This window comes from Anolis carolinensis, chromosome 6 (genome assembly GCF_035594765.1).
Source record: "Anolis carolinensis isolate JA03-04 chromosome 6, rAnoCar3.1.pri, whole genome shotgun sequence".
In the NCBI taxonomy this organism is placed as follows: domain Eukaryota; kingdom Metazoa; phylum Chordata; class Lepidosauria; order Squamata; family Dactyloidae; genus Anolis; species Anolis carolinensis.
In genome coordinates, this window is record NC_085846.1 from 3,815,449 (window position 1) to 3,839,315 (window position 23,867).

General features: G+C 42.4%; 1 protein-coding gene and 1 long non-coding RNA gene across 2 annotated transcripts; one reads left to right on the plus strand and one right to left on the minus strand.

The window, feature by feature from the left end:
* Positions 1 to 4,254: 4,254 nt before the first annotated feature.
* Positions 4,255 to 19,209, minus strand: cd68 (CD68 molecule). The gene is made up of 6 exons (XM_062957371.1): positions 19,084 to 19,209; positions 15,068 to 15,831; positions 12,177 to 12,293; positions 11,505 to 11,577; positions 9,697 to 9,864; positions 4,255 to 5,068 (listed from the first exon to the last, which is right to left on the minus strand). The coding sequence occupies exons 1-6, from the start codon at positions 19,148 to 19,150 to the stop codon at positions 4,929 to 4,931; spliced, it is 1,329 nt and encodes a 442-aa protein (XP_062813441.1). The 5' UTR covers positions 19,151 to 19,209; the 3' UTR covers positions 4,255 to 4,928.
* LOC134292431 (uncharacterized) lies at positions 5,002 to 21,754 on the plus strand. Its single transcript, XR_009999667.1, has 4 exons — positions 5,002 to 5,139; positions 9,722 to 9,885; positions 12,565 to 16,775; positions 16,836 to 21,754. It is a non-coding gene; the product is annotated as an uncharacterized LOC134292431 (long non-coding RNA).
* The last annotated feature ends 2,113 nt before the right edge of the window (positions 21,755 to 23,867 follow it).

Here is a 23,867-nt window from a genome sequence, read left to right on the forward strand (position 1 = left end):
ACCGGCAGGGCCAAGAGGGTCAGCTCTTTCCCGGTGGAGCCCAAGACATCGGTGGGGTCCCCGTCCCTGTTTATCTGCTGGGCGGGCGCTCCTATCCGTTCCTGCCGTGGCTCATGCGGCCCTACCGGGAACGAGGCCGGGACCTGGCTCCTCGGCAGCAGCGCTTCAACGAGTACGCAGCAGCCGCGCGGACGGTGGTCGGCGTGGCCTTCGGACGGCTGCGGGGTCGGTGGCGCTGCCTCACCAAGCGCAACGACACCGACGTGGCCTTCCTGCCAACCCTCATCGCCGCCTGCTGCACACTCCATAACGTCTGTGAGGCCCGAGGGGACCTCTTCCAACCATCCTGGATGGAGGAGCAGGAAGACGAAGAAGAAGAGAGCGACCAATGGGAAGAATATCCTTTGGAGGAGGAGGAGGATGGGGAAGAAGACCCCGAAGCGGTCCAGATACGGGATGCCCTGGCGTCCGCACTGAGGGGTTGATAGCAATACAAGGGGGCACACAAAGGCTGGATCTCTCTTTCAACTCAATGACCACTGAAGTTACTCAACTGGCTGTCTCTTTAGCCCACAGAAACACCAAAGATTGGTGGTAATGTAGCTGAACGAGAAATCCTACACTGGCTGAATCTCTCTTTCAACTACATAACAGTTGTTTAAGTGGCTCTCTCTTTCAACCACAGAAACAGAAAAGATTGGTTATGTAGCTGAAAGAGTGATCCTTCATTGGCTGGATCTCTTTTCAGCTCCATAACTACTGAAGCTGCGTAATTGGATCTCTCTTTCAACTACATGACCACTGAAGTTACATAACTAGCGCTCTTGCAGCTATATAACTACCCAAGTTTTGTGGTTGTGTTGTTGAAGGAGAAACCCCTCATTGGCTCAATTTCTGTTTCAACTACATAACCACCTGAGTTCCATAAATGAATTTCTCCTTCAACTACATAACCATCAAAATTTCATCGAGAAAATTCGCATTGGCTGAATTTCTCTTTCAGCTTCTTAACCACTGAAGTTATTTAACTGGCTATCTCTTTCAAGTATATGGCTATCGAAGTTATGTAACTGGATTTCTCTTTCAGCTCCAAATTCGGTCGTTATGTGGTTGAAAGAAATATCTATCATTGGCTGAGCCACTGAAGTTACGTTTGTGAGCTGGGGAGGGAATATCCATCAGCTGCTTCCCATTAAACAGGAATGAATCCATCCAAAGAGCTGCTGACCAGCCTCCACAGGCGTCACTAGGGAACACATCAGGGTCATTACTGCAAACCACTCATGAATGAGTCACGCTTGGTTCCGCATTCGTAACCACTGTAATGAATTCTGCTCATTATTTTAATCTTGAACCAGCCCTGGGTCAGTGTCGAAATGGGCACCCTCTATATTTATACAGATCTCTTTGCCAACTAATGTTTTGGAATTTGAAGGCTTGTGGCTCCAACCTTGATAGGCAGGAACCTACTATTTCTACCGGCTTTATACTTCCTATGCTTTGCAGCTCTTCTTGTACTGAACTCTTCATCTGCTCCCAAATGAAGGAACTAGAGTTGGGGACAAGAGAAACTTAACGGGAGACTCTTATAGGCCCCTGAAGACTACAACCAGTCCTCCACATTCACTGGGTTTGGCTGTGCAACTCTTTGACTATCTTCCGGCACATGTCAATCATACAGTTGTGCCGGAGAACCTAGAGATTCCTTCAGAGGTAAAGGTAAAGCTGCCAATATGGAGGGCTGACAGAAAATAACTTATTCTGAATTTTGGTTGGTTTTGGTCCACTTCCCCACATGTATTTACGGAGGACAATATCCAAACCAAGGATTATCTTATTAGCATTTCATGAGTGGCTGAGGAAGTGGATTGGAATCCTTTGGAAAGCTCCTGCTAAAATAAACTGGATGCCATAGAATTCCCTTCTTCTCTACTTTCCTTCCTTTTTTTTCAGTAATAGGCTGACCACGACTACCTCTGTGAGGACAGGGTGAGCTGAGGAGGTTAAGGAATCCCCAAAAATGATCAGAGTAGGGAGAGCAGAAGTTATGGGAATGTGTTAGATTGTGAAAGGGATTTAGGAATGGCAGAGTAGATGGGGAGCAGACACAGAGAGATTGCTGTGAGTTTTCCGGGCTGTATGGCCATGTTCCAGAAGCATTTTCTCCTGATGATTTGCCCACATCTGTGGCAGGCATCCTCAGAGGTTGTGAGGTCTGTTGGAAGCGAGGCTGTGGTTTTTATTCTTATGTCTCTCTCATCCCGAGTTTTAACTTAATGTTCATGTGGTCTGCCCTTGTTTTTCATTGTTTCCTTGATTTATTTTGTAATGGATATTATTATTTATTCTATTGTTTATTGTGTTGTGATGTGTTGTTCTTTTATATGCTGTTTATATTGTATTGTTTTGGGCATGGCCCCATGTAAGCCGCCCCGAGTCCCCGTTGGGGAGATGGTGGCGGCGTATAAATAAAGTTTTATTATTATTATTATTATTATTATTGTCTTTGTGGTTGCATCTCCTATTATAAACCTGCACAAACTCTGCAATCCACTGGGGAGGCCCTACTCTCGTTCCCACCCTCGTCTCAAACCTGACTGGTGGGGACGAGAGAGAGGGCCTTTTTGGTCATAGCTCCCCGGCTCTGGAACTCTCTCCCGAGAGAAATCAGAAAAACATTGAAAACCTGTTTTTTTCAAGCCACCTTCGACTGAGATGAACAGTTGATTGAGTCCCTACCTGTCCCTACATCCTAGTCTTCTGCACCTCATCAGCAGCAACGCTTGTGATTAGTTCTCTGAATAGATTGCACAATTATAATTATTCCTCTCCTCCAAGACCATGAATTGAAGTGTCATGATACCTCCTCTTTTCAATGGCCTTGCTTTTACTCTGTGAAACTGTGTTGTAGATCTATTACTCTGCTGTGATTGTTATGAATTTTATATTGTTGTATTTTATATTGTATATTTTATTGTATGTTGTTGGGCTTGGCCCCATGTGAGTCGCCCCGAGTCCCCTTGGGGAGATGGGGTGGGATATAAAAATAAAGTTATTATTATTATTATTATTATTATTATTATTATTATTATTATTATTATTACAGTAGAGTCTCACTTATCCAACACTCGCTTATCCAATGTTCTGGATTATCCGACTCATTTTTTTAGTCAATGTTTTCAATACATGATATTTTGGTGCTAAATTCATAAATACAGTAATTACTACATTGCATTAGTGTGTATTGAACTATTTTTTCTGTCAAATTTGTTGTTCAACATGATGTTTTGGTGCTTTATTTGTAAAATCATAACCTAATTTGATGTTTAATAGGCTTTTCCTTAATCCCTCCTTATTATCCAACATATTCGCTTATCCAACGTTCTGCCGGTTCGTTTATGTTGGATAAGTGAGACTCTACTGTAGCTATAGAATGATGTCCAGGGTGGGAGAAGAAAGTGTGAATGTTGCAATTGGCCATCTTGATTAGTATTGAATAGCCTTGCGGTTTCAAAAGCCTGCCTGCATCCTGCCTGGGGAAATCCTTTGTTGGGAGGTGTTAGCTGGCCCCAATTGTTTCCTGTCCAATGCTAATCAAGGTGGCCAATGGCAACATTCACACTTGCCTCCAACAGACAAGTGTTCTTTCCCCCACTCTGGACATTATTCCGCAAATATACTCGTATAAACCCATCTTGCCTGGTTTCCAACAGACCTCACAACCTCTGAGGATGCCTGCAAGAGATGTGGGCGAAACGTCCGGACAGGATGCTTCTGGAACATGGCCAGACAGGCCGGAAAACTCACAGCAACCCAATAATTCCAGCCATGAAAGCCTTCAATATCACAGAGATATAATTGCTTTGTCCAACATTATGGTCAAGTGATGGGTTCAGGAAGATTTTATTAAAGAGGGAAATCTCTCTGTGTCTGCTGCCCATGTACTCTGCCATTCCAGCAACCCAATTATATCTCTTATTTTGTAAATATAATAAAGGTGGGTACAAAATGCAAGCTGATCTTCCTTGAAAAGAGAAAAAACATTCAGATTTTGATGTCAGAAATATAATTGGATTCTGGTTACCACCAATCCAGGGCCATTGGACTTTGTTTCTGACTTAATGGGGATAACAAACGTGGGGTCTTATTGGCAGGATTTGTTCGGAGGGAGGATCAAGGGAATCGTCACTTCTTATGCTTACGTTTGGGCCGACGCACAGCGGAGGAATAAAGACACTGTGGCTCCAAACCATCCCAGATAATAATCTTGGTTCTTTTATTTATTTTTAGCACTGCGTTGCCCAAGATCAGTGATTCAGAGGGGATTAAAGACCAAAAAGGATTCACAAAGGAAGAGAAACAAGAGAAAGATGAAGGGGAATTGCTGTTTTCTTTTGTTTACGTAGGCCAGGCATTGGCCAACTTTCGTCCGAGTGTTTTGGACTTTGACTCCCACCATTCCTAACAGCCTCAGGCCCTTTCCTTTTCCCCCTCGGCCGCTTAAGCGGCCGAGGGGGAAAAGGAAAGGGCCTGAGGCTGTTAGGAATGGTGGGAGTCGAAGTCCAAAACACCTGGATGGAGGGTTGAAGTTGGCCCATACCAGGCCTAGGTGTTTGGAGCTTGAATTTCACACTCAAAGTATTGCAAAACCCATCAAATCTGACCCCACTGCTATATTTGTTCATCTCATGACTTCAGATCCATTTTCTTCAGATGCAGGAGAAGTGTGTGTGTGTATGTATGTGTGTGTGTGTGTGTGTGTGTGTGTGTGTGTGTGTGTGTGTGTATATATATATATATATATATATATTGTTCCCAGTTTTGCCATGGCTTTGCAGTGTCAGGGATGGGAAGGAGGGAAGAAGAAGTACCGAGGCAGGGGATGCTTCTTGCCTCCCGAAGTCGTATTTTGCAGGAACGAAGGCGTCTCAGAGGGTCTGGTACCCAGGCCGCTTCCGCCAGCGCCCGAAGAGGAAGGCCACCACCACGATCAGGATGAGGAGGCCCAGGACGACCCCCACCACGATGGGCAGGGCGCTGGAGCGGCGCTGTTCGGGGCAGACCTCCGCTGCAAGGAAAGGAAAAGAAAAGCGTGGATGAGGAGGAGAAGGATGGATCAAAGCAGCAGAGAAGGAGAAGGTCTTACCATTTATGTGTTTTAAATGTAATTTTTATCCTGTATTGTTGTTTATATTGATATATTGTATTGTTGTTTTATCTTTTTATATTGTGATTGTATTGTGTTGCTTATATTTTGTTCTTACGTTGTTTGGGCCACTGCCCCATGTAAGCCGCCCCGAGTCCCCATGGGGAGATGGTGGCGGGATATAAATAAAGTATTATTATTATTATTATTATTATTATTATTATTACCCCACGTTCCCACCGGATTCAGAATGACAGCCACGGGAATGGCAAGGCCTGTTGCAAACAAGTCAAGACCTTTTGTTGACATCAGGCCTTTGGGGAGGATGAGGGGCACACTGCTGCTGTTGGGTAGACTAGAAGATATTTACTTTGAAAGAGAATTGTTATTTGTGTATTTTTTAACCATTTCCAATAGTGTTTTAATTTTTTGTATTTGCCATATTTTAAAAAATTTATTGGGTTGTGTCATTGTGGTATTGTAAGCTGCCCTCAGTAGGGAGAAAAGCAAGATAGAAATAGAGAGGGTAATAACACTGTAACACGATTTTTGTTCCTGGGTTATAAATGTCATTTCCTATTTATTTATTTATTTACAGCATTTATATTCCGCCCTTCTCACCCCGAAGGCGACTCAGGGCGGATCACATTACACATATAGGCAAACATTCAATGCCTTTTAACATTGAACATGACAAGACAAACATAGGCTCCGAGCAGGCCTCGAACTCATGACCTCCTGGTCAGAGTGATTCATTGCAGCTGCTCTCCAGCCTGCGCCACAGCCCGAGCCTAATTTCCTAATTGGTTATATCAAAAAATCTTGGAAAAAGTTGATTAAACTGTAAAAACTTTGTCCTTGCCAGATATCCTGCTATAGCACATTTTGCTCTAGTTTCTCAACGAAAGTCTCAACCAGTTCAACATCATTTGTGGCAATGTTTTTGGAGTAGAACAACTACTTTCAAAGTAAAGGATGTGCAATTAAACAAGGAAAAACACTTCCAAACCTGGAACAGAAAAATTTTCAAATATTGTTACATAGTGTAATAGGAATAATAATAATAATAGTAAAAGAACAATAACGCCTCACTGGTCTGCCAAGGTTAGTCCTTTGGTTCATACAAGGACACAAAGAGCCAGCCTGGTTTCATGGTTTGAGGGAGGCTAGGGTTCAAATCCCTGCTCAGCAACAGAAACCCAAGAGTCACAATCTCTCAGCCTCACAGGAAGCCAAAGACAACCCTTTCTGGACAAATCTGGCCAAGAAAATGTCTTATTATCTCTTCCTTAGGGTCACTGTATGTAAGTCAGAAGCAGCCTGAAGGCCCCCCCCCCCCCTGCTTTGGAGGAAAGCAATGGCAAACCTCTGAAGAAATCCGGCCAGGAAAACTACAAGTAAGTTGAGTAGAAGATGATCCCAAATGGGCTTCTTAACCTTCTCCCACTTGTGACCCCTTTTGGCCTAATCATTTTTTATGGCTGTCTAGCTATAAGAATCGAACATTTACGGATAATAAATACGGCAAGCCCCAATCCTTTTGAGTTTTAGAAAAGCCCTGAAAACATGGCTATGTGCCCAGGCTTTCAAAGATTAAATTATAAAGACGACCTGGGCTGATTTACGGCTACAGCATGAGGATTTTGGATGAATGGATTTTAATCATATGTTTTATATTGTTTTAATTGGATTTTCATTGCTGTTTTAATTATGTGTAGGCATTGAATTATTGCCAATTTTGTACGCCGCCCTGAGTCCCTTCGGGTGAGAAGGGCGGGATATAAATGTTGGAAATAAATAAATAATAAAACAGCAAGGCTGGCTCAACAGGCTGGTTTTCCTTTTTGCAGAATACAGCGGAGTCCATTGTAAACACTGCACGCTGTTACTAATGGATTGGTAGAAATACTTAGGAGGCATTCAGAATCCTTTTACTGCTTCCCAGTTATTTCACGACCCCAACCTTGAGCTCAGGGAACCTCATTGGGGGTCATGATCCATGGTTTTAAGAAGCAGTATGGTCTGGGCCGTTCCCTTATCTGGACTAGATCCAAAGCTAAGGCCTTTCCTGGGCTGAGGTCATCGTTCTTATTGCAAAACATCAGAGGTCATTCTTTTTGCATCAAAGTAAATGAGAAGGGAAACTGGACACTCGTGACTGGCCCTTCCCCAATAACACACAAGAAGAGTCACTTCAGTCAGATAAGGCTCAAGGCTCCTATGGCCAGAGTTCGGGAGCTCTGAACTGTTCAGCTTGTGTTTTCGTGTGTTAGGACAACCTCAGTGGTCGGAAGTATAGAGTTTTTAAATTGATAATGACATGTGTGTTATTTTTATGCTTATTTATATCAATGTACCCGTATATACTCGAGTATAAGCCGACCCGAATATAAGCCGAGGCACCTAATTTTACCACAAAAACTGGGAAAACTTATTGACTCGAGTATAAGACGAGGATAGGAAATGCAGCAGGCCAGGCTGTGGCGCAGGCTGGATAGCAAGCCAGCTGCAACAAATCACTCTGACCAAGAGGTCATGAGTTCGAGGCCAGCCCGTGCCTGCGTCTTGTCTCTGTCTCTGTTCTATGTCATGGCATTGAATGTTTGCCTTTATGTGTGCAATGTGATCCGCCCTGGGTCCCCTTCGGGGTGAGAAGGGTGGAATATAAATGCTGTAAATAAATAAAATAAATACGGGTAAATTCAAAAATAAAAATAGATATTAATAAAATTGCATTATTTGAGGCATCAGAAGGTTAAATTTTTTTGAATATTTATATAAAACTCTAATTTAAGATAATAATAAGACTTTAATAAGATAAGACTGTCCAACTTTGAATACCTTTATACTCAAGTATAAGCTAACCTGAATAGAAGCCGACCAGGACCCTCACTCGAGTATAAGCCCAGGGCTTATACTTATAAAGGACTGGATTATTAAAACAATGGAAATAAACGACATGGATAAACTAACATTTTTATTAAAGGAAAATAATGGTAGTGGAATAAAAAAGACTGATTGGTCAATTTTTGAAGATTATCTTACGAAACTTTAAAGCCTGGAGAGGGAAAGAAAACTCTTTTTTCAACTCTTATTTAGTTAAGAACAAACTTGTATTTAAACAGAAGGAAGAAGAACGGAAGTTACAAACTCCCCCCCTCTTCATTTCTCTTTCTCTCTCTCTCTTTTCCCTCTTTCTCTTAAATATTCTTTCCTACTTTCCTATACTTGTATTGTTCCCCCACTTTTTATGTAAACCAAAACCTCTTTTTTCTGAAATTTCAATAAAAATTACTTTTTAAAAAAGTATAAGCTGAGGGCTGAAAAACTAGGCTTATACTCAAGTATATACGGTAATTAGGGTTTACATAATGTGTTGCATTATTGTCCATATGTTGGGTTGTGGAATGAGGGTTTTTGTATAATGTTGTGTTCTTATGTATGCCACTTTGAGTCCCATTAGTGGAATAAAAGTGGGATAAAAGTAAATAATAATAATAATCATCATCTATATATATAAAAGAGTGATGGCATCACGGCGACCCACAAAACAACAAAACTACAGGCCCCCCAACCTCGAAATTTGACGACACAACCCATCATCCACGGCTCTAGGTTGATACAACAAAAAGAAAAGAAAAATAAAGTCCTAATTAGAGGGAGAGGAATAATTGTTTTTATCCAATTGCTGCCAGTTAGAAGGCTAAGCTCCGCCCACTTGGTCCCCTAGCAACCGACTCAGCCCAACAGATGGCCACCCAGCCTCTCAATAATAATAATAATAATAATAATAATAATAATAATAATAATAATAATAATAATACAATCCTAAGGTTAGCAGATACCCCTAAGGATCACCCAGTTCAACTTCCTTATATCATGCAGGAGGACACAATCTAACCACTCCTGACAGATGGCCATCCAATATCTGCACAATAATAATACACATCGAATCATAGCATCAGACAGTTAGGAAACACCCCTAAAGGCCATCCAGTCCAACCCAATTCTGCCATGCAGGACACAATCCAAGCACTCCCAACAGATGGCCACCCAGCCTCTCAATACTACTACTACTACTACTAATAATAATAATAATAATAAGAATAATAATAACAACAACATCATCATCATACAATCCTAAGGTTTGGAGTGACCCCTAAGGATCATCCAGATCAACTTCCTTCTGCCATGCAGGAGGACACAATCCAAGCACTCCTGACAGATGGCCATCCAGCCTCAACAAGTTCTGACCAACACCACCAGACAAGCCACAGCAACGCGTGGCTGGGCACAGCTAGTAATAATTATATACTTTTATTATTATTATTATTATTATTTATAATTATTATATCACAACCCACTTAGTGGCTGTTTAAGGATTTGAGTGAAGCAGGGGTTCGTTTGGGAGCAAGGAATAGACTGGCTGAATTGGCAAGTAACACAAAACAGCCCATTGAACAGCACAGAGGTTAAGGATGTGGGTGAGAATCAGGACATTGAATGGATGGGGCTGTATCAAAATGCAAGGCAGTCTTTCTTTGTCTCACCTTCTCCAAACTCTCCCTTTGGCAGCCCAAAGGCCTGGATGCGTTCTCGCAAGATGTTCAGCTGGAAGCCCTCCTTGAGGACGAGGCTCCGGTTGCGGCACTGATAGGAGTGGCCCAGGTGGGACTGGAACTCGTGCAGGGAGGCGTTGTCTGCCCCAAAGGAGGACTCTGGAAGGACGGACAAAACGGGTCAGTGGAAACAGTCATTCATTATTTCTCGCCCCTGTTTTGAATGACAGAACAGGGACAGACACACAAGAGTTTCTCCTTGCGGACACCTTGGAAGGCGAAATAAAACTACACAAATAGATACACTTGGGGTGGAAAGTGGAAATGCAACCAAGGCGGTCGCCACTCTCCATCCAGGAGGAAGGCCACCTGCCACGCCCACAAGGAAGCCCCGTTAACTGTTGGGCGAGGGGGCTTACTAACAAAAGACCCTTCCCATAACCTATTAGCAGCAGCATGACCCAGTACCGGTAGCCAAAAGTGATTAAAAAAAACACAAAAACACACAGACCAATGTTGTTATATCTTCCTTTGAAGGCTTTTCTTGGTAGCAAAATAATATAGTTGCACTACAGTAGAGTCTCACTTATCCAAGCTAAACGGGCTGGCAGAAGCTTGGATAAGCGAATATCTTGGATAATAAGGAGGGATTAAGGAAAAGCCTATTAAACATCAAATTAGGTTATGATTTTACAAATTAAGCACCAAAACTTCATGTTATACAATAAATTTGACAGAAAAAGTAGTTCAATAGGCAGTAATGTTATGTTGTAATTACTGTATTTACGAATTTAGCACCAAAATATCACAATATATTGAAAACATTGACTACAAAAATGGCTTGGATTATCCAGAGGCTTGGATAAGCGAGGCTTGGATTAGTGAGACTCTACTGTATTTACAAAAACAAGGTTTCCATAATGCAAATAAAGTTCTTTATACTTCCTTCTTTGCTTCCACACTGGGTTGCTTTTTCATGCAGGTAAGAGCCTCTTTTTTCATGCAGGTAAGAGCCACAGAGCCTCTTCTCACCACAAACTTACATTAGGATCTTCACACAGGAGCTTTACACACAGGAGCCTTCACACTGGAGCTTCTCATACCAGGCCTTCTCACACTGAGGTCTTTCTCAAACTGAGGCCTAAGCTCCAGGCACCCCTGCTTATATTGAACAGCTTCGCTCTCACAGCTTCCTCTCACAACAAACTTACATAGGAGCTTCACATAGTAGCTTTACACACAGCAGCCTTCTCACTGGAGCTTCTCATACCAGGCCTTCTCACACTGAGACCTACTCATACTGAGGCTTTTCTCACACTGATGCCTACTATGCTCCGGGCACACCTGCTTATATTGAACAGCTTTGCTCTCACAGAGCCTCCTCTCACAACGAACTTACACAGGAGCTTCACACAGTAGCTTTACACACAGCAGCCTTCACACTGGAGCTTCTCACACCAGGCCTTCTCACACTGAGGCCTACTATGCTCTGGGCACACCTGCTTATATTGAACAGCTTCGCTCTCACAGAGCCTCCTCTCACAACGAACTTACATTAGGAGCTTCACACAGCTTCACACAACCTGGGGCTTCTCTCACCGAAGCTTTTCACACTGAGGCATACTAACACTGAGGCCTTTCACACACCTCACGTTGAGGCCTACTAAGCTCCAGGCACACCTGCTTACATTGAACTACAGCTTTGGCTGAGCCATTGCATCCATTTGACCTTTTCAGTACTTGAAGCACGTTTTTGTAATTAATTAGTTAATTTTTAATATTTCTGACATTAACCTCACCTGCTGCCTGGGGGAACCGGTACGTCAGCCTGGCCTGCACCCGGCTTAGGTAGTAGGTATTTTGAGAATCATTCTGTAACGAGAAAAGGTGGATTATTGCATTTTTCCAGGTAATATTCTAGCTTAAGGATACAGCAGGCATGGGCGAACTTCGGCCCACCCTCCAGGTGTTTTGGACTGCAACTCCCACCATTCCTCACAGCCTCAGGCCCTTTCCTTTCCCCCCTCGGCCGCTTAAGCGGCCGAGGGGGGAAAGGAAGGGGCCTGAGGCTGTGAGGAATGGTGGGAGTTGCAGTCCAAAACACCCATAGGGTGGGAAGAAGTTCACCTATGGTTGCTTAATCTGTTTAGGTCCTTTTGCATCCTGATCTTGGGAGTATTAGCTCTCTTTAGCTGAGCATAGGGAAACCGGGACGTTATAATAGCAGCCGAGAAACTGGGACAGCAAAGGATGTATCTGCACTGTCCGTGCCAAATCGGGACAGCTGGAAGCAATGGGATGAGTTGGAAAGCGAGCCAGTCTTTCTTGCCGCTTGGCTCCTGAGTCAGAGAGTGACTCAAGGCTTCGGTTCCCGGGTCAACGGGTTTGGTCCGGCGTCATCGCATTCCCAGCTTCAAACACACCCATGTCGCTTTGGACAACATGCAAACCGCCAGCACTTCCCTTATTACCTTGGCGAAAAAGAAAGAAACAAAGCCCTCTGGGAAATCCAGTCTGAGGCTACTGGTTTTGTTGCAGGTCCCAGTGGCGTTGGTCCGGTTGGGTTGCAAGGAGAATTCCCCCCAGGCCTGGAAGAGAGAGATAGAAAGAGGGAAGGAGCAAAAGAAAAAAAGAGAAGGATGAAAACCTTTGTCTGATCCACCCTTGGGCCAACTTGGGCCCTCCAGGTGTTTTGGACTCCAACTCCCACAATTCCTAACAGCCTACCGGCTGTTAGGAATTGTGGGAGTTGGAGTCCAAAACACCTGGAGGGCCCAAGTTGGCCCAGGCCTGGTCTAACCTCCGTCTTTTGATTATTGACCTGTTGGTGTCTTTCTAAACCAATTTCACCCCAACTAGGTGACTCTCCAAAGTGGCTGGACCCTGACTCCCAAAATCCCCCAAAGGCACTGCTATGGGGAGGGGTCCCAGCTCCCCAAATCTCCCAGCAGGTTCTCAAGAAGGGTTGGACTTCAGTTCCCATAATCCTCTATACAGAATTCCAGAAAGGATGGACTCTTAGCTCCGACAATCCTCAGCCAGTCTTTTGGTGGGATTGGATTCCTGATGTTTCCAAATCTCCCAAATTTTCCCCTCCCAAAATCCGCCTTGGGTCTTGTTTAAGAGAGGGAAGTGGGATATAAAAACTCCTCCTCCTCTTCCTTATTGACACAAAGACAGTATGACACAGCAAATGAGATATATATGCTGGATTTCATATGTTGTTGTTGTTGTTACTGTTATTATTGTTACTGTTATTACTCCTCCTTTTTCTTCTTATTGACACAGACATAGTATGACACAACAAATGAGATATATATCCTGGATTTCATATATTGCTATTATTATTGTTACTGTTGTTATTATTCCTCCTCCTTTTTCTTCTTCTTATTGACACAAAGACATAGTATGACAGCGCAAATGAGATATATATGCTGGATTTCGTATATTATTATTATTATTGTTACTGTTGTTATTATTTCCTCCTCCTTTTTCTTCTTCTTCTTATTGACACAAAGACATAGTATGACACAGCAAATGAGATATATATGCTGGATTTTGTATATTATTATTATTATTATTATTATTGTTACTGTTGTTATTATTTCTTCCTCCTTTTTCTTCCTATTGACACAAAGACATAGTATGACACCGCAAATGAGATATATATGCTGGATTTCGTATATTATTATTATTATTGTTACTGTTGTTATTATTTCCTCCTCCTTTTTCTTCTTCTTCTTATTGACACAAAGACATAGTATGACACAGCAAATGAGATATATATGCTGGATTTCGTATATTATTATTATTATTGTTACTGTTGTTAGTATTTCCTCCTCCTTTTTCTTCTTCTTCTTATTGACACAAAGACATAGTATGACACAGCAAATGAGATATATATGCTGGATTTTGTATATTATTATTATTATTGTTACTGTTGTTATTATTTCCTCCTCCTTTTTCTTCTTATTGACACAAAGACATAGTATGACACAATAAATGAGATCTATATCCTGGATTTCATATATTGCTATTATTATTGTTACTGTTGTTATTATTCCTCCTCCTTTTTCTTCTTCTTATTGACACAAAGACATAGTATGACACCGCAAATGAGATATATATGCTGGATTTCGTATATTATTATTATTATTGTTACTGTTGTTATTATTTCCTCCTCCTTTTTCTTCTTCTTCTTATTGACACAAAGACATAGTATGACACAGCAAATGAGATATATATGCTGGATTTCGTAATTATTATTATTGTTATTGTTGTTATTATTCCTCCTTTTTCTTCTTCTTATTGACACAAAGACATAGTATGACACAGCAAATGAGATATATATGCTGGATTTCGTATATTATTATTATTATTATTATTATTATTATTATTGTTACTGTTATTATTTTCTCCTCCTTTTTCTTCTTCTTATTGACACAAAGACATAGTATGACACAGCAAATGAGATATATGCTGGATTTCGTATATTATTATTATTGTTACTGTTATTATTTCCTCCTCCTTTTTCTTCTTCTTATTGACACAAAGACATAGTATGACACAGCAAATGAGATATATATGCTGGATTTCGTTTATTATTATTATTATATTGTTGTTGTTGCTGTTGTTATTATTTCCTCCTCCTTTTTCTTCTTATTGACACAAAGATATAGTATGACACAGCAAATGAGATATATATGCTGGATTTCGTATATTATTATTATTATTATTGTTACTGTTGTTATTATTATTTTATTGTTATTTGAAACTCAACAAGATGAGTACACAGCAAACAAGACCACTATGCTGGCAGTTGTATTGGATCACATGTTGGACACCCATTAAGTGTCTGGGACTATGTGATGTATCGACAACTAATGTGTGCAGATCCGAGTAGGGTGGTTTTTTGCACCTAACAGATGGTTATTTTGTCAGCGATTATTGTGTTTAAGTGCAGGCCAAGGTCTTGAGGCCCTGCACCCAGTGTGCCAATCACCACTGGGACCCCCTTGACTGGCTTGTGCCAGAGTCTTTGCAGTTCGAGCTTTAAGTCCTCGTATTGTGTTAGCTTTTCCAGTTGCTTCTCGTCAATCCTGCTGTCATCTGATATTGCAACATGGACACTGAACCATGTTTTTTTCCACAATCATGATATAATAATAATAATAATAATAATAATAATAATAATAATAATAATAATAATAATAATAATAATGATGTATTATCTTCTCAGCCACCCCTCCAGAGGGATTGGATTCTAATTCCCCAGATCTCCCAGCCCTTGTATTCCCATCCTTTCATATCTTGCAGTCAGCCCCGCATAGGATCGGACCCTCGCCCCTCAAACCCCCTTTACCTGTTCTTGCCCCTTCTTGGTGTAGCGGATCCTGAGCTGCAGCCCCATCTGGGCCCGGAGGCAGACCTCGGAGTCATTCCCCTTCACGTGGTAGTCCCCCACCAGCACAAAGGGCACCACGGTGGGCGGCACTGGGGGTGGGGGGCTGCTGTGGTGGGCGGGCGTGGTGAGCACCGCCGTGGTGTGATTGGTGGGCGAGTGGCCCGTGGTGGGCAGCGGGTGGGCCGTGGTGTTGGGATGGGGTCGGTGAGTCGTGGTAAAGTTGTGATGGTGAACCGTGGTGTTGGGATGGGGCTGGTGAGTTGTGGTAAAGCTGTGATGGTGAGCTGTGGTAAGGTTATGTTGGCGGGTTGTGGTGTGATGGGGCGAAGGGGTGGGATGAGGCTGGTGAGACGTGGTACCATTGTGGTGTCTGGTTGTGGTGGTATGATGTGTCGAAGTGGTGGGCCGGGGGTGGTGATCCGTGGTGGTGTGGTGGGCGGTGGTGGTGGCGCGCCGGTGGTGGTGGTGCGAAGTGGTGTGCTTCTGGGGGCCGGCTGTGGTGGTGTTGGAGTGGCTGTGGAGCGTGGTGTGGTGGGTCGGGGTGGCGGTGTGATTGGTCACGTTGTGATGTGTTGTCGCCGTGGTGGGCATCATGGTTGTGGAGGGCGTCTCGGTGAAGGAGGGCAGCAGCGTGGCCGCCTTCCTTCTGTGGGGGCAGCCGGGGTCCTCTAGGGCCACGTCGTCCAAACACAGGGGCCCATGTTCAGTGGCAGATGCACAACCTGGACAGAGGCAGACAGACAAATGAAAGGACATCATAGAACACAAGAGTTGGAAGGGAAGGACCCCTAAGGCCATCAAGTCCAACCCTATTAGATAGATAAATAGATAGTTGGATAGACAGATAGTAGATAGATGGATGGTTGGATGGATGGATGGATGGATGGTTGGATAGATAGGTAGATAGATAGATGGATGGATGGATGGATGGATGGATGGTTGGATAGATAGGTAGATAGATGAATGGATGGATGGATAGATAGGTAGATGGATGGATGGATGGTTGGTTGGATAGATAGGTAGATATATAGATGGATGGATGGATGGATGGATGGATAGGTGGATGGATGGATGGATGGATGGATGGATAGATAGGTAGATGGATGGATGGATGGATGGATGGATAGATAGATAGATAGGGATGGATGGATGGATGGATGGATGGATGGATGGATGGATGGATAGATAGTAGATGGATGGATGGATAGATGGATGGATGGATGGATGGATGGATGGATACGTGGATGGATGGTTGGATAGATAGGTAGATAGATAGATGGATGGATGGATAGGTGGATGGATGGATGGATGGATGGATGGATAGATAGGTAGATGGATGGATGGATGGATAGATAGATAGGGATGGATGGATGGATGGATGGATGGATGGATAGATAGGTAGATGGATGGATGGAGGGATGGATACGTGGATGGATGGTTGGATAGATAGGTAGATAGATAGATGGATGGATGGATAGATAGATAGGTGGATGGATGGATGGATGGATAGATAGGTAGATGGGTGGATGGATGGATGGATGCTTGGGTAGATAGATAGATGAATGGATGGATGGACGGACGGACGGACAGACGGTTGGATAGATAGATAGATAGATAGATAGATAGATAGATAGATAGATAGATAGATAGATAGATAGATAGATAGGTGGGTGGGTGGGTGGGTGGGTGGGTGGGTGGATGGATAGATAGATAGATAGATAGATAGATAGATAGATAGATAGATAGATAGATAGATAGATAGATAGATAGATATGATGGATGGTTGAATAGATAGATGGATGGATGGATAGATAGATATAATCCTAGAGTTGGAAGAGACCTCAAGGGCCTACGCCCTTCACCCAGGAAGGAAGACACCATTTGATATCTCCCAACAGATGGCCATCCAGCCTCTGCTTAAGATACTTTGGCCCTCTTAAGCGGCCGAGGGGGAAAAGAAAAGGGCCTGAGGCTGTGAGGAATGGTGGGAGTCGCAGTCCGGCCGTGACTTCTGCTTTGGAAGAAGAGGTTCATTTTCCTGACTGTTAAGCAATTCCGCTCCGAAAGGCCCATTCCTTCTTGTGACCAAAAAAAGGGGAAGTCTGGTTGGGGTGAAGGAGATGGAAAAAGCAGCTTTGCGGCGTCACTGCAAAAGGTCAAATTAGCTCCATATTTGGAAGCCTGTGTTCTTGAGTTGGGCACTCTGGACATGCTCAGAGGCATTTGTGTCCGTGGGTCCCAAGGAGGAATACTTACATTTGAGAACAATTTACTTTTGGAAGGGGGCAAAAATTAATACGTATTTTTTGTTGGAGAATATATTTTTGTACCAAATGCCAACCCCAATCCCCATCATCCACCTTTTCTCCCCAAATGGAACTGTATGTCTTTGCTGGGACATACTTCCCAATTTCGAAACTCAGTTCCCATCATCCACAATTTCTGACCGTCCTTCCCCATTGTCCCCGAATGCAATCAGTTCACTCCATGACTTTGCTCTCTGCTAGATTTAATTTTTGCTCAGTTTCTGACCAGAATTGTTATTATTATTATTAATAATAAGTTCACTCCATAACTTTGCTCTCTGCTAGATTTAATTTTTGCTCAGTTTCCAACCAAATAATAATAATAATAATAATAATAATAATAATAATAATAATAATAATAAAAGTTCACTCCATGACTTTGCTCTCTGCTAGATTTAATTTTTGCTCAGTTTCTGACCAGAATTGTTATTATTATTATTAATAATAAGTTCACTCCATAACTTTGCTCTCTGCTAGATTTAATTTTTGCTCAGTTTCTGACCAGAATTGTTATTATTATTATTAATAATAAGTTCACTCCATAACTTTGCTCTCTGCTAGATTTAATTTTTGCTCAGTTTCCAACCAAATAATAATAATAATAATAATAATAATAATAATAATAATAATAATAATAATAATAATAAAAGTTCACTCCATGACTTTGCTCTCTGCTAGATTTAATTTTTGCTCAGTTTCCAACCAGAAATAATAATAATAATAGTAATAATAATACATCACACAGTCCTAGACACTTGGGAAGTGTTCGACTTGTGATTTTGTGATACGAAATCCAGCATATCTATCTTGTTTGCTGTGTCATACAATAATAATAATAATAATAATAACAACAATAATAATAATAATAATACATCACACAGTCCTAGACACTTGGGAAGTGTTCGACTTGTGATTTTGTGATACGAAATCCAGCATATCTATCTTGTTTGCTGTGTCATACAATAATAATAATAATAATAATAACATAATAATAATAATACATCACACAGTCCTAGACACTTGGGAAGTGTTCGACTTGTGATTTTGTGATACGAAATCCAGCATATCTATCTTGTTTGCTGTGTCATACAATAATAATAATAATAACAACAATAATAATAATAATACATCACACAGTCCTAGACACTTGGGAAGTGTTCGACTTGTGATTTTGTGATACGAAACCCAGCATATCTATCTTGTTTGCTGTGTCATAATAAAATAATAATAATAATAATAACTTTATTTTTCTATCCCACCTCTATCTCCCCGAAGGGACCTGGGGTGGCTAGCATGAACAGAGTTAAAATCATAAATGAACAATATCAACAAAACAAGTCACATAAAAACACAATTCCCATCATCCACGTATTCCAGGTTTTCCTCCTAAATGCATTGGACCCACACTTTGCTGATGCAAATCTCCCCGCCGGATTTAACACATTTGTTCCCAACTCTCACCACCCATGTTACCAAACTCTGATTCCCATCATCCACAGTTTCTGGTTGTTCCTCTCTGTTGGATCCCAATGCGACCTGTCCACTTTGTGGCTTTGAGGACGGGGGCGATCCTACCTGCTGGGTTTCACAGAACGAAATCCAGCCCCACTCTAATTCCCATCGTCCCCGTTTTCTCCCCCAAGCGCCGCGGAGGAGCGCGAGACCCACCTGCGGCCAGCAAGGCCCACCCGGCCAGGCACAGCAGGGCCCAGGGTGCCTTTCGTGGGGCCTGCATCCTGCGCCTTCCTTGGGACGTCTCCTTGGGAGAAGCAGAAGAAGCAGAAAAGGAAGGAAGCGAAGCCGCGCCACAAAAGTCGTGAGTCAGCCTTTGGGGTGGGACACGGGACCCACATGCGGCGGGAGGGACACGGGACCCACATCATGGGGCGCTTGGGAAATCGCAGGCGGGGGAAGGGACCCCAAGGGGTCATCCAGACTGACCCCCTGCTGCCTCCTTTGCACACCATGTCAACAAGACATGGGCCAACTTTGGCTCTCTCTCGAGGGGTTTTGGACTGCAACTCCCACCATTCCTCACAGCCTCAGGCCCCTTCCTTTCCCCCCGCGGCCGCTTAAGCGGCCGCGGGGGGAAAGGAAGGGGCCTGAGGCTGTGAGGAATGGTGGGAGTTGCAGTCCAAAACACCTCGAGAGAGAGCCAAAGTTGAGTGTGACCCCTTTGTGCTGTGATGCAGGAAAAGCACCATCAAATCCCCCCTCCAGCCTGTTTTAAAGCCTCCAAAGAGGGAATTTCCACCACACTCCGAGGCAGAGAGTTCCACTGCTGAACAGCTTGTATGCTCAGGAAGTTCTTCCTTATTTTCAGGTGGAATCTCCCGTATTTATTTCCATGGGTCATTTGAACCCACAGATCCTTTGAGTCCTGGTTTCCAGGGCAGCAGAAAGCAAGGCCTGTTCCCTCTTCCTTAGGACATCCTTTCATACATTTATGTTGTTTATACAGTAGAGTCTCACTTATCCAAGCCTCGCTTATCCAAGCCTCTGGATAATCCAAGCCATTTTTGTAGTCAATGTTTTCAATATATCATGATATTTTGGTGCTAAATTCATAAATACAGTAGAGTCTCACTTATCCAACACTCGCTTATCCAACGTTCTGGATTATCCAACGCATTTTTGTAGTCAATGTTTTCAATATATCATGATATTTTGGTGCTAAATTCATAAATACAGTAATTACAACATAACATTACTGCGCATTGAACTACTTTTTCTGCCAAATTTGTTGTCTAACATGATGTTTTGGTGCTTCATTTGTAAAATCATAACCTAATGTGATGTTTAATAGGCTTTTGCTTAATCTCTCCTTATTATCCAAGATATTCACTTATCCAACGTTCTGCCGGCCTGTTTATGTTGGATAAGTGAGACTCTACTGTACAGTAATTACAACATAACATTACTGCGCATTGAATTACTTTTTCTGCCAAATTTGTTGTCTAACATGATGTTTTGGTGCTTCATTTGTAAAATCATAACCTAATTTGATGTTTAATAGGCCTTTGCTTAATCTCTCCTTATTATCCAAGATATTCACTTATCCAACGTTCTGCCGGCCTGTTTACGTTGGATAAGTGAGACTCTACTGTACAGTAATTACAATATAACATTACTGCGCATTGAACTACTTTTTCTGTCAAATTTGTTGTATAACATGATGTTTTGGTGCTTCATTTGTAAAATCATAACCTAATTTGATGTTTAATAGACTTTTCCTTGATCCCTCCTTATTATCCAACATATTCGCTTATCCAAGCTTCTGCCGGCCCGTTTAGCTTGGATAAGCGAGACTCTACTGTACTATTCTAGCTTGGGGACCCGGCGGTGCCATGGTCATTTGGGAATGTTATTATTTGTCTTTCAATCTATATATATATAAAGGAGTAATGGTGTCCGTTCCTCCCACTAAACAACAAAAGTACAAGCCCCAGAACCTAGAAATTTGGCAACACAACCCACCATCCTTGCCCCTAGGTTCCGACAACAAAAAGAAAAGAAAAATAAAGTCCTAATTAGAGGGAGAGAAATAATTTTTTTTTTATCCAAATCTTGCCAGTTAGAAGGCTAAGCTCTGCCCACTTGGTCTCCTAGCAACCCACTCAGCCAAGTGTTCATAGAAGAATCAAAAATAAAATAAATATAAATAATACAATGAAAAATAATAAAAAACACTAAAATAATTAAAAACACTAAAAAATTAATACAACAAAATACTATAATAACAAAATAACTACAAATAATACAACAAAATAATAAAATATCATAAATAAAACAGATAAGTTACAACAAAATTAATTAAAAAGTACAAATAACGTCAAATAAAAATTCCACAACAATTTTTAACTAATACCACCACCACTTTGCCGCAGCAACACGTGGCCGGGCACAGCTAGTGTTATGTATTCTGTTTGGAGTGAGTGAAGTGAAATTCCCAGAATCGTGGCTCAATCTTCCCAAACCCTGCCAGTATTCAAAGTTGGCCATTCTGGGGCTGTGTATCAAGTGTGGTCCAGATATGTTTTACCATTATTACACTGCACTTTATTGTCCATTTTAACTGTGAAATTACCTGTCTCCATTTTGGTCTTTTCCGCACTTTGCCTGGGATCTATGAATTTAGTCCCCTGATTTTAATATTGCATGATTCATGTTCATTTTAATGATTGTTTTTATTGATGTTGATGTTTTTATTGGGTTAATTGTGTTATGGCTTTGTGATTGGTTTTTTGATTGTTGTATCAGGCATGGCCCCATGTGAGCCACCCAGAGTCCCTTCGGGGAGATGGGGCGGGGTATAAAAATAAAGTTATTATTATTATTATTATTATCATCAACACAACGACGTTGTATGGCACAGCAAACAAGATAGACATGCTGGATTTCGTTTCGCAAAACCACAAGTCGAACACTTCCCAAGTGTCTAGGACTGTGTGATGTATTTTCTGATGATGTTGCAGATCCCAGTAGGGTGGCCTTTTGCAGTTGGCAGATGGTGATTTTGTCAATGTCTATTGTTTCCAAATGCCGGCTGAGATCTTTTGGCACGGCACCCAGTGTGCCCATCACCACCGGGACCACCTGCACTGGTTTCTGCCAGAGTCTTTGAAGTTCAATCTTGAGGTCCTGATAGCGGCTGAGTTTTTCCTGTTGTTATTATTATTATTATTATTATTGGCTGATCATCGAGTGGCTGCAGTACTCTCTGGATGGGGGTGAAGTACTATAAGTCCCGGGGCAATTGCCCAGAAACATTTGTCAGTATCCACAGCAGGCAATGTTCAGTCTGTGTGCCAAGTTTGGTCCAGATCCGTCGTTGGCTGGGTTCAGTGGTCTTTGGATGCAGGTGAACTACAACTCCCAAAATAAAGGCCCCTTCCCACAAACATGTGCAGCATGTTCAGTTGGTCATGAGGCTTCTCTATGCGAAGTGTGGTCCTGACCCATTGTCGGTGGGGGTCACTGTTTCTCTGGATGCAGGTGAACTACAACTCCCTTTTCCCCAAACTTATCTAATATGTTGTATTGGTTATGGGGACTCTGTGTGCCCAGTGTGGTCCTGGTCCATCTTCGGTAGTGTTCGAAGTGGTCATTCATTGCAGGTGAACTAGAACGCCGGTTCTTTGGCTTAGAAACGGAGATGAGCACCAACCCCCAGAGCCAGACACGCACCACGACATCCCTCCATCCGGACACTATTTTCCTTCCTTCAGATGCAGCCCAAAATCCCGTTGCCTTTTTGAGCTGCTGCATCACACTCTTGGCTCATGCTCAACTTGTTCTCCATGAAGATCTTTCCCACATGTATGTTGTCGAGCCAGGTGTCACTCATCCTGGAAATGGCTCCCAAAAGACGGAGATCTCGAAAGCCAGGAGTATTTATGCCTGATGAAACTCGATTTGGGTTCAATCTGATGCAACGCGATTGGGAAACGCCAGTCACTTGGAGCCAATCTCCAGACCTTCTTTGCGCCAAGACACTTCCTCTTACTTTTAGGGGACTTTTATGTGTAGATATACATAGGAATATCTTGCAGGCCGGACTTTGCAACAGGCTCAGTATCTTCAATTTGGTCTTTCCACATCCAACAAAACGTCCTTTCAATATTGTTAGAAAATGTGTACATGGGCAACACAGGGCACATAGTCTAGTTCAGGCGTGGGCAAACCCGGGCCCTCCTTCCAGGTGTTTTGGACTTCAACTCCCACAATTCCCTACAGCCCCGGGCCCTTTCCTTTTCCCCCTCATTCGCTAAGACTGTAAATAAAAGAATTCATAATAGTTTATGTAAAATGGAACAAAAATAAGGTTAAAAGTGAGCCTCAAAGTGCCAGTCCTTTCTATCCTTCCAATATAAAGATTATGAAAAAATTAAGGAAACATTGAAGAGAAACAGCTAGCAAACTGCCAGAGTATAAAAATTACCAGTACGTAAAACTGAAGCTAAACAGCTGGCATCAAACCGCCCGTGTCGTTCCTCTTTCCAATATAAGAATTAATGAAAAAATGAAGATAAAGATCCCGCTCCAAACTGCCCGAGTCCTTTCTATTCTTCCAATATATATTCCCTTTACTTAGATATCGAAAAGAAATGTCTCCAAATTAGCAGTGACACCTTTGCTTTCCGATGGTTCCATGTACATAAATTTTTTTTGTTTCAGGCACAAAATTAAATATATTGTGTATAAAATATGTAGAATGAATTTATTGTGTTGTCAAAAGGCTTTCCTGGCTGGAATTGCTGTGGGTTTTCCAGGCTGTATGCCATGGTCCAGATGCATGTCGGGAGAAACAGGGGAATTCCAAGCATGAAACAATCTGGGCCAGCCAATACATCCCAACAAAGGATTCTCCCAGGCAGGAAGCAGTCAGGCTTTGAAGCTGCAAGGCCATTTAATGCTAATCAAGGTGGCCAATGGCAACATTCACACTTGCC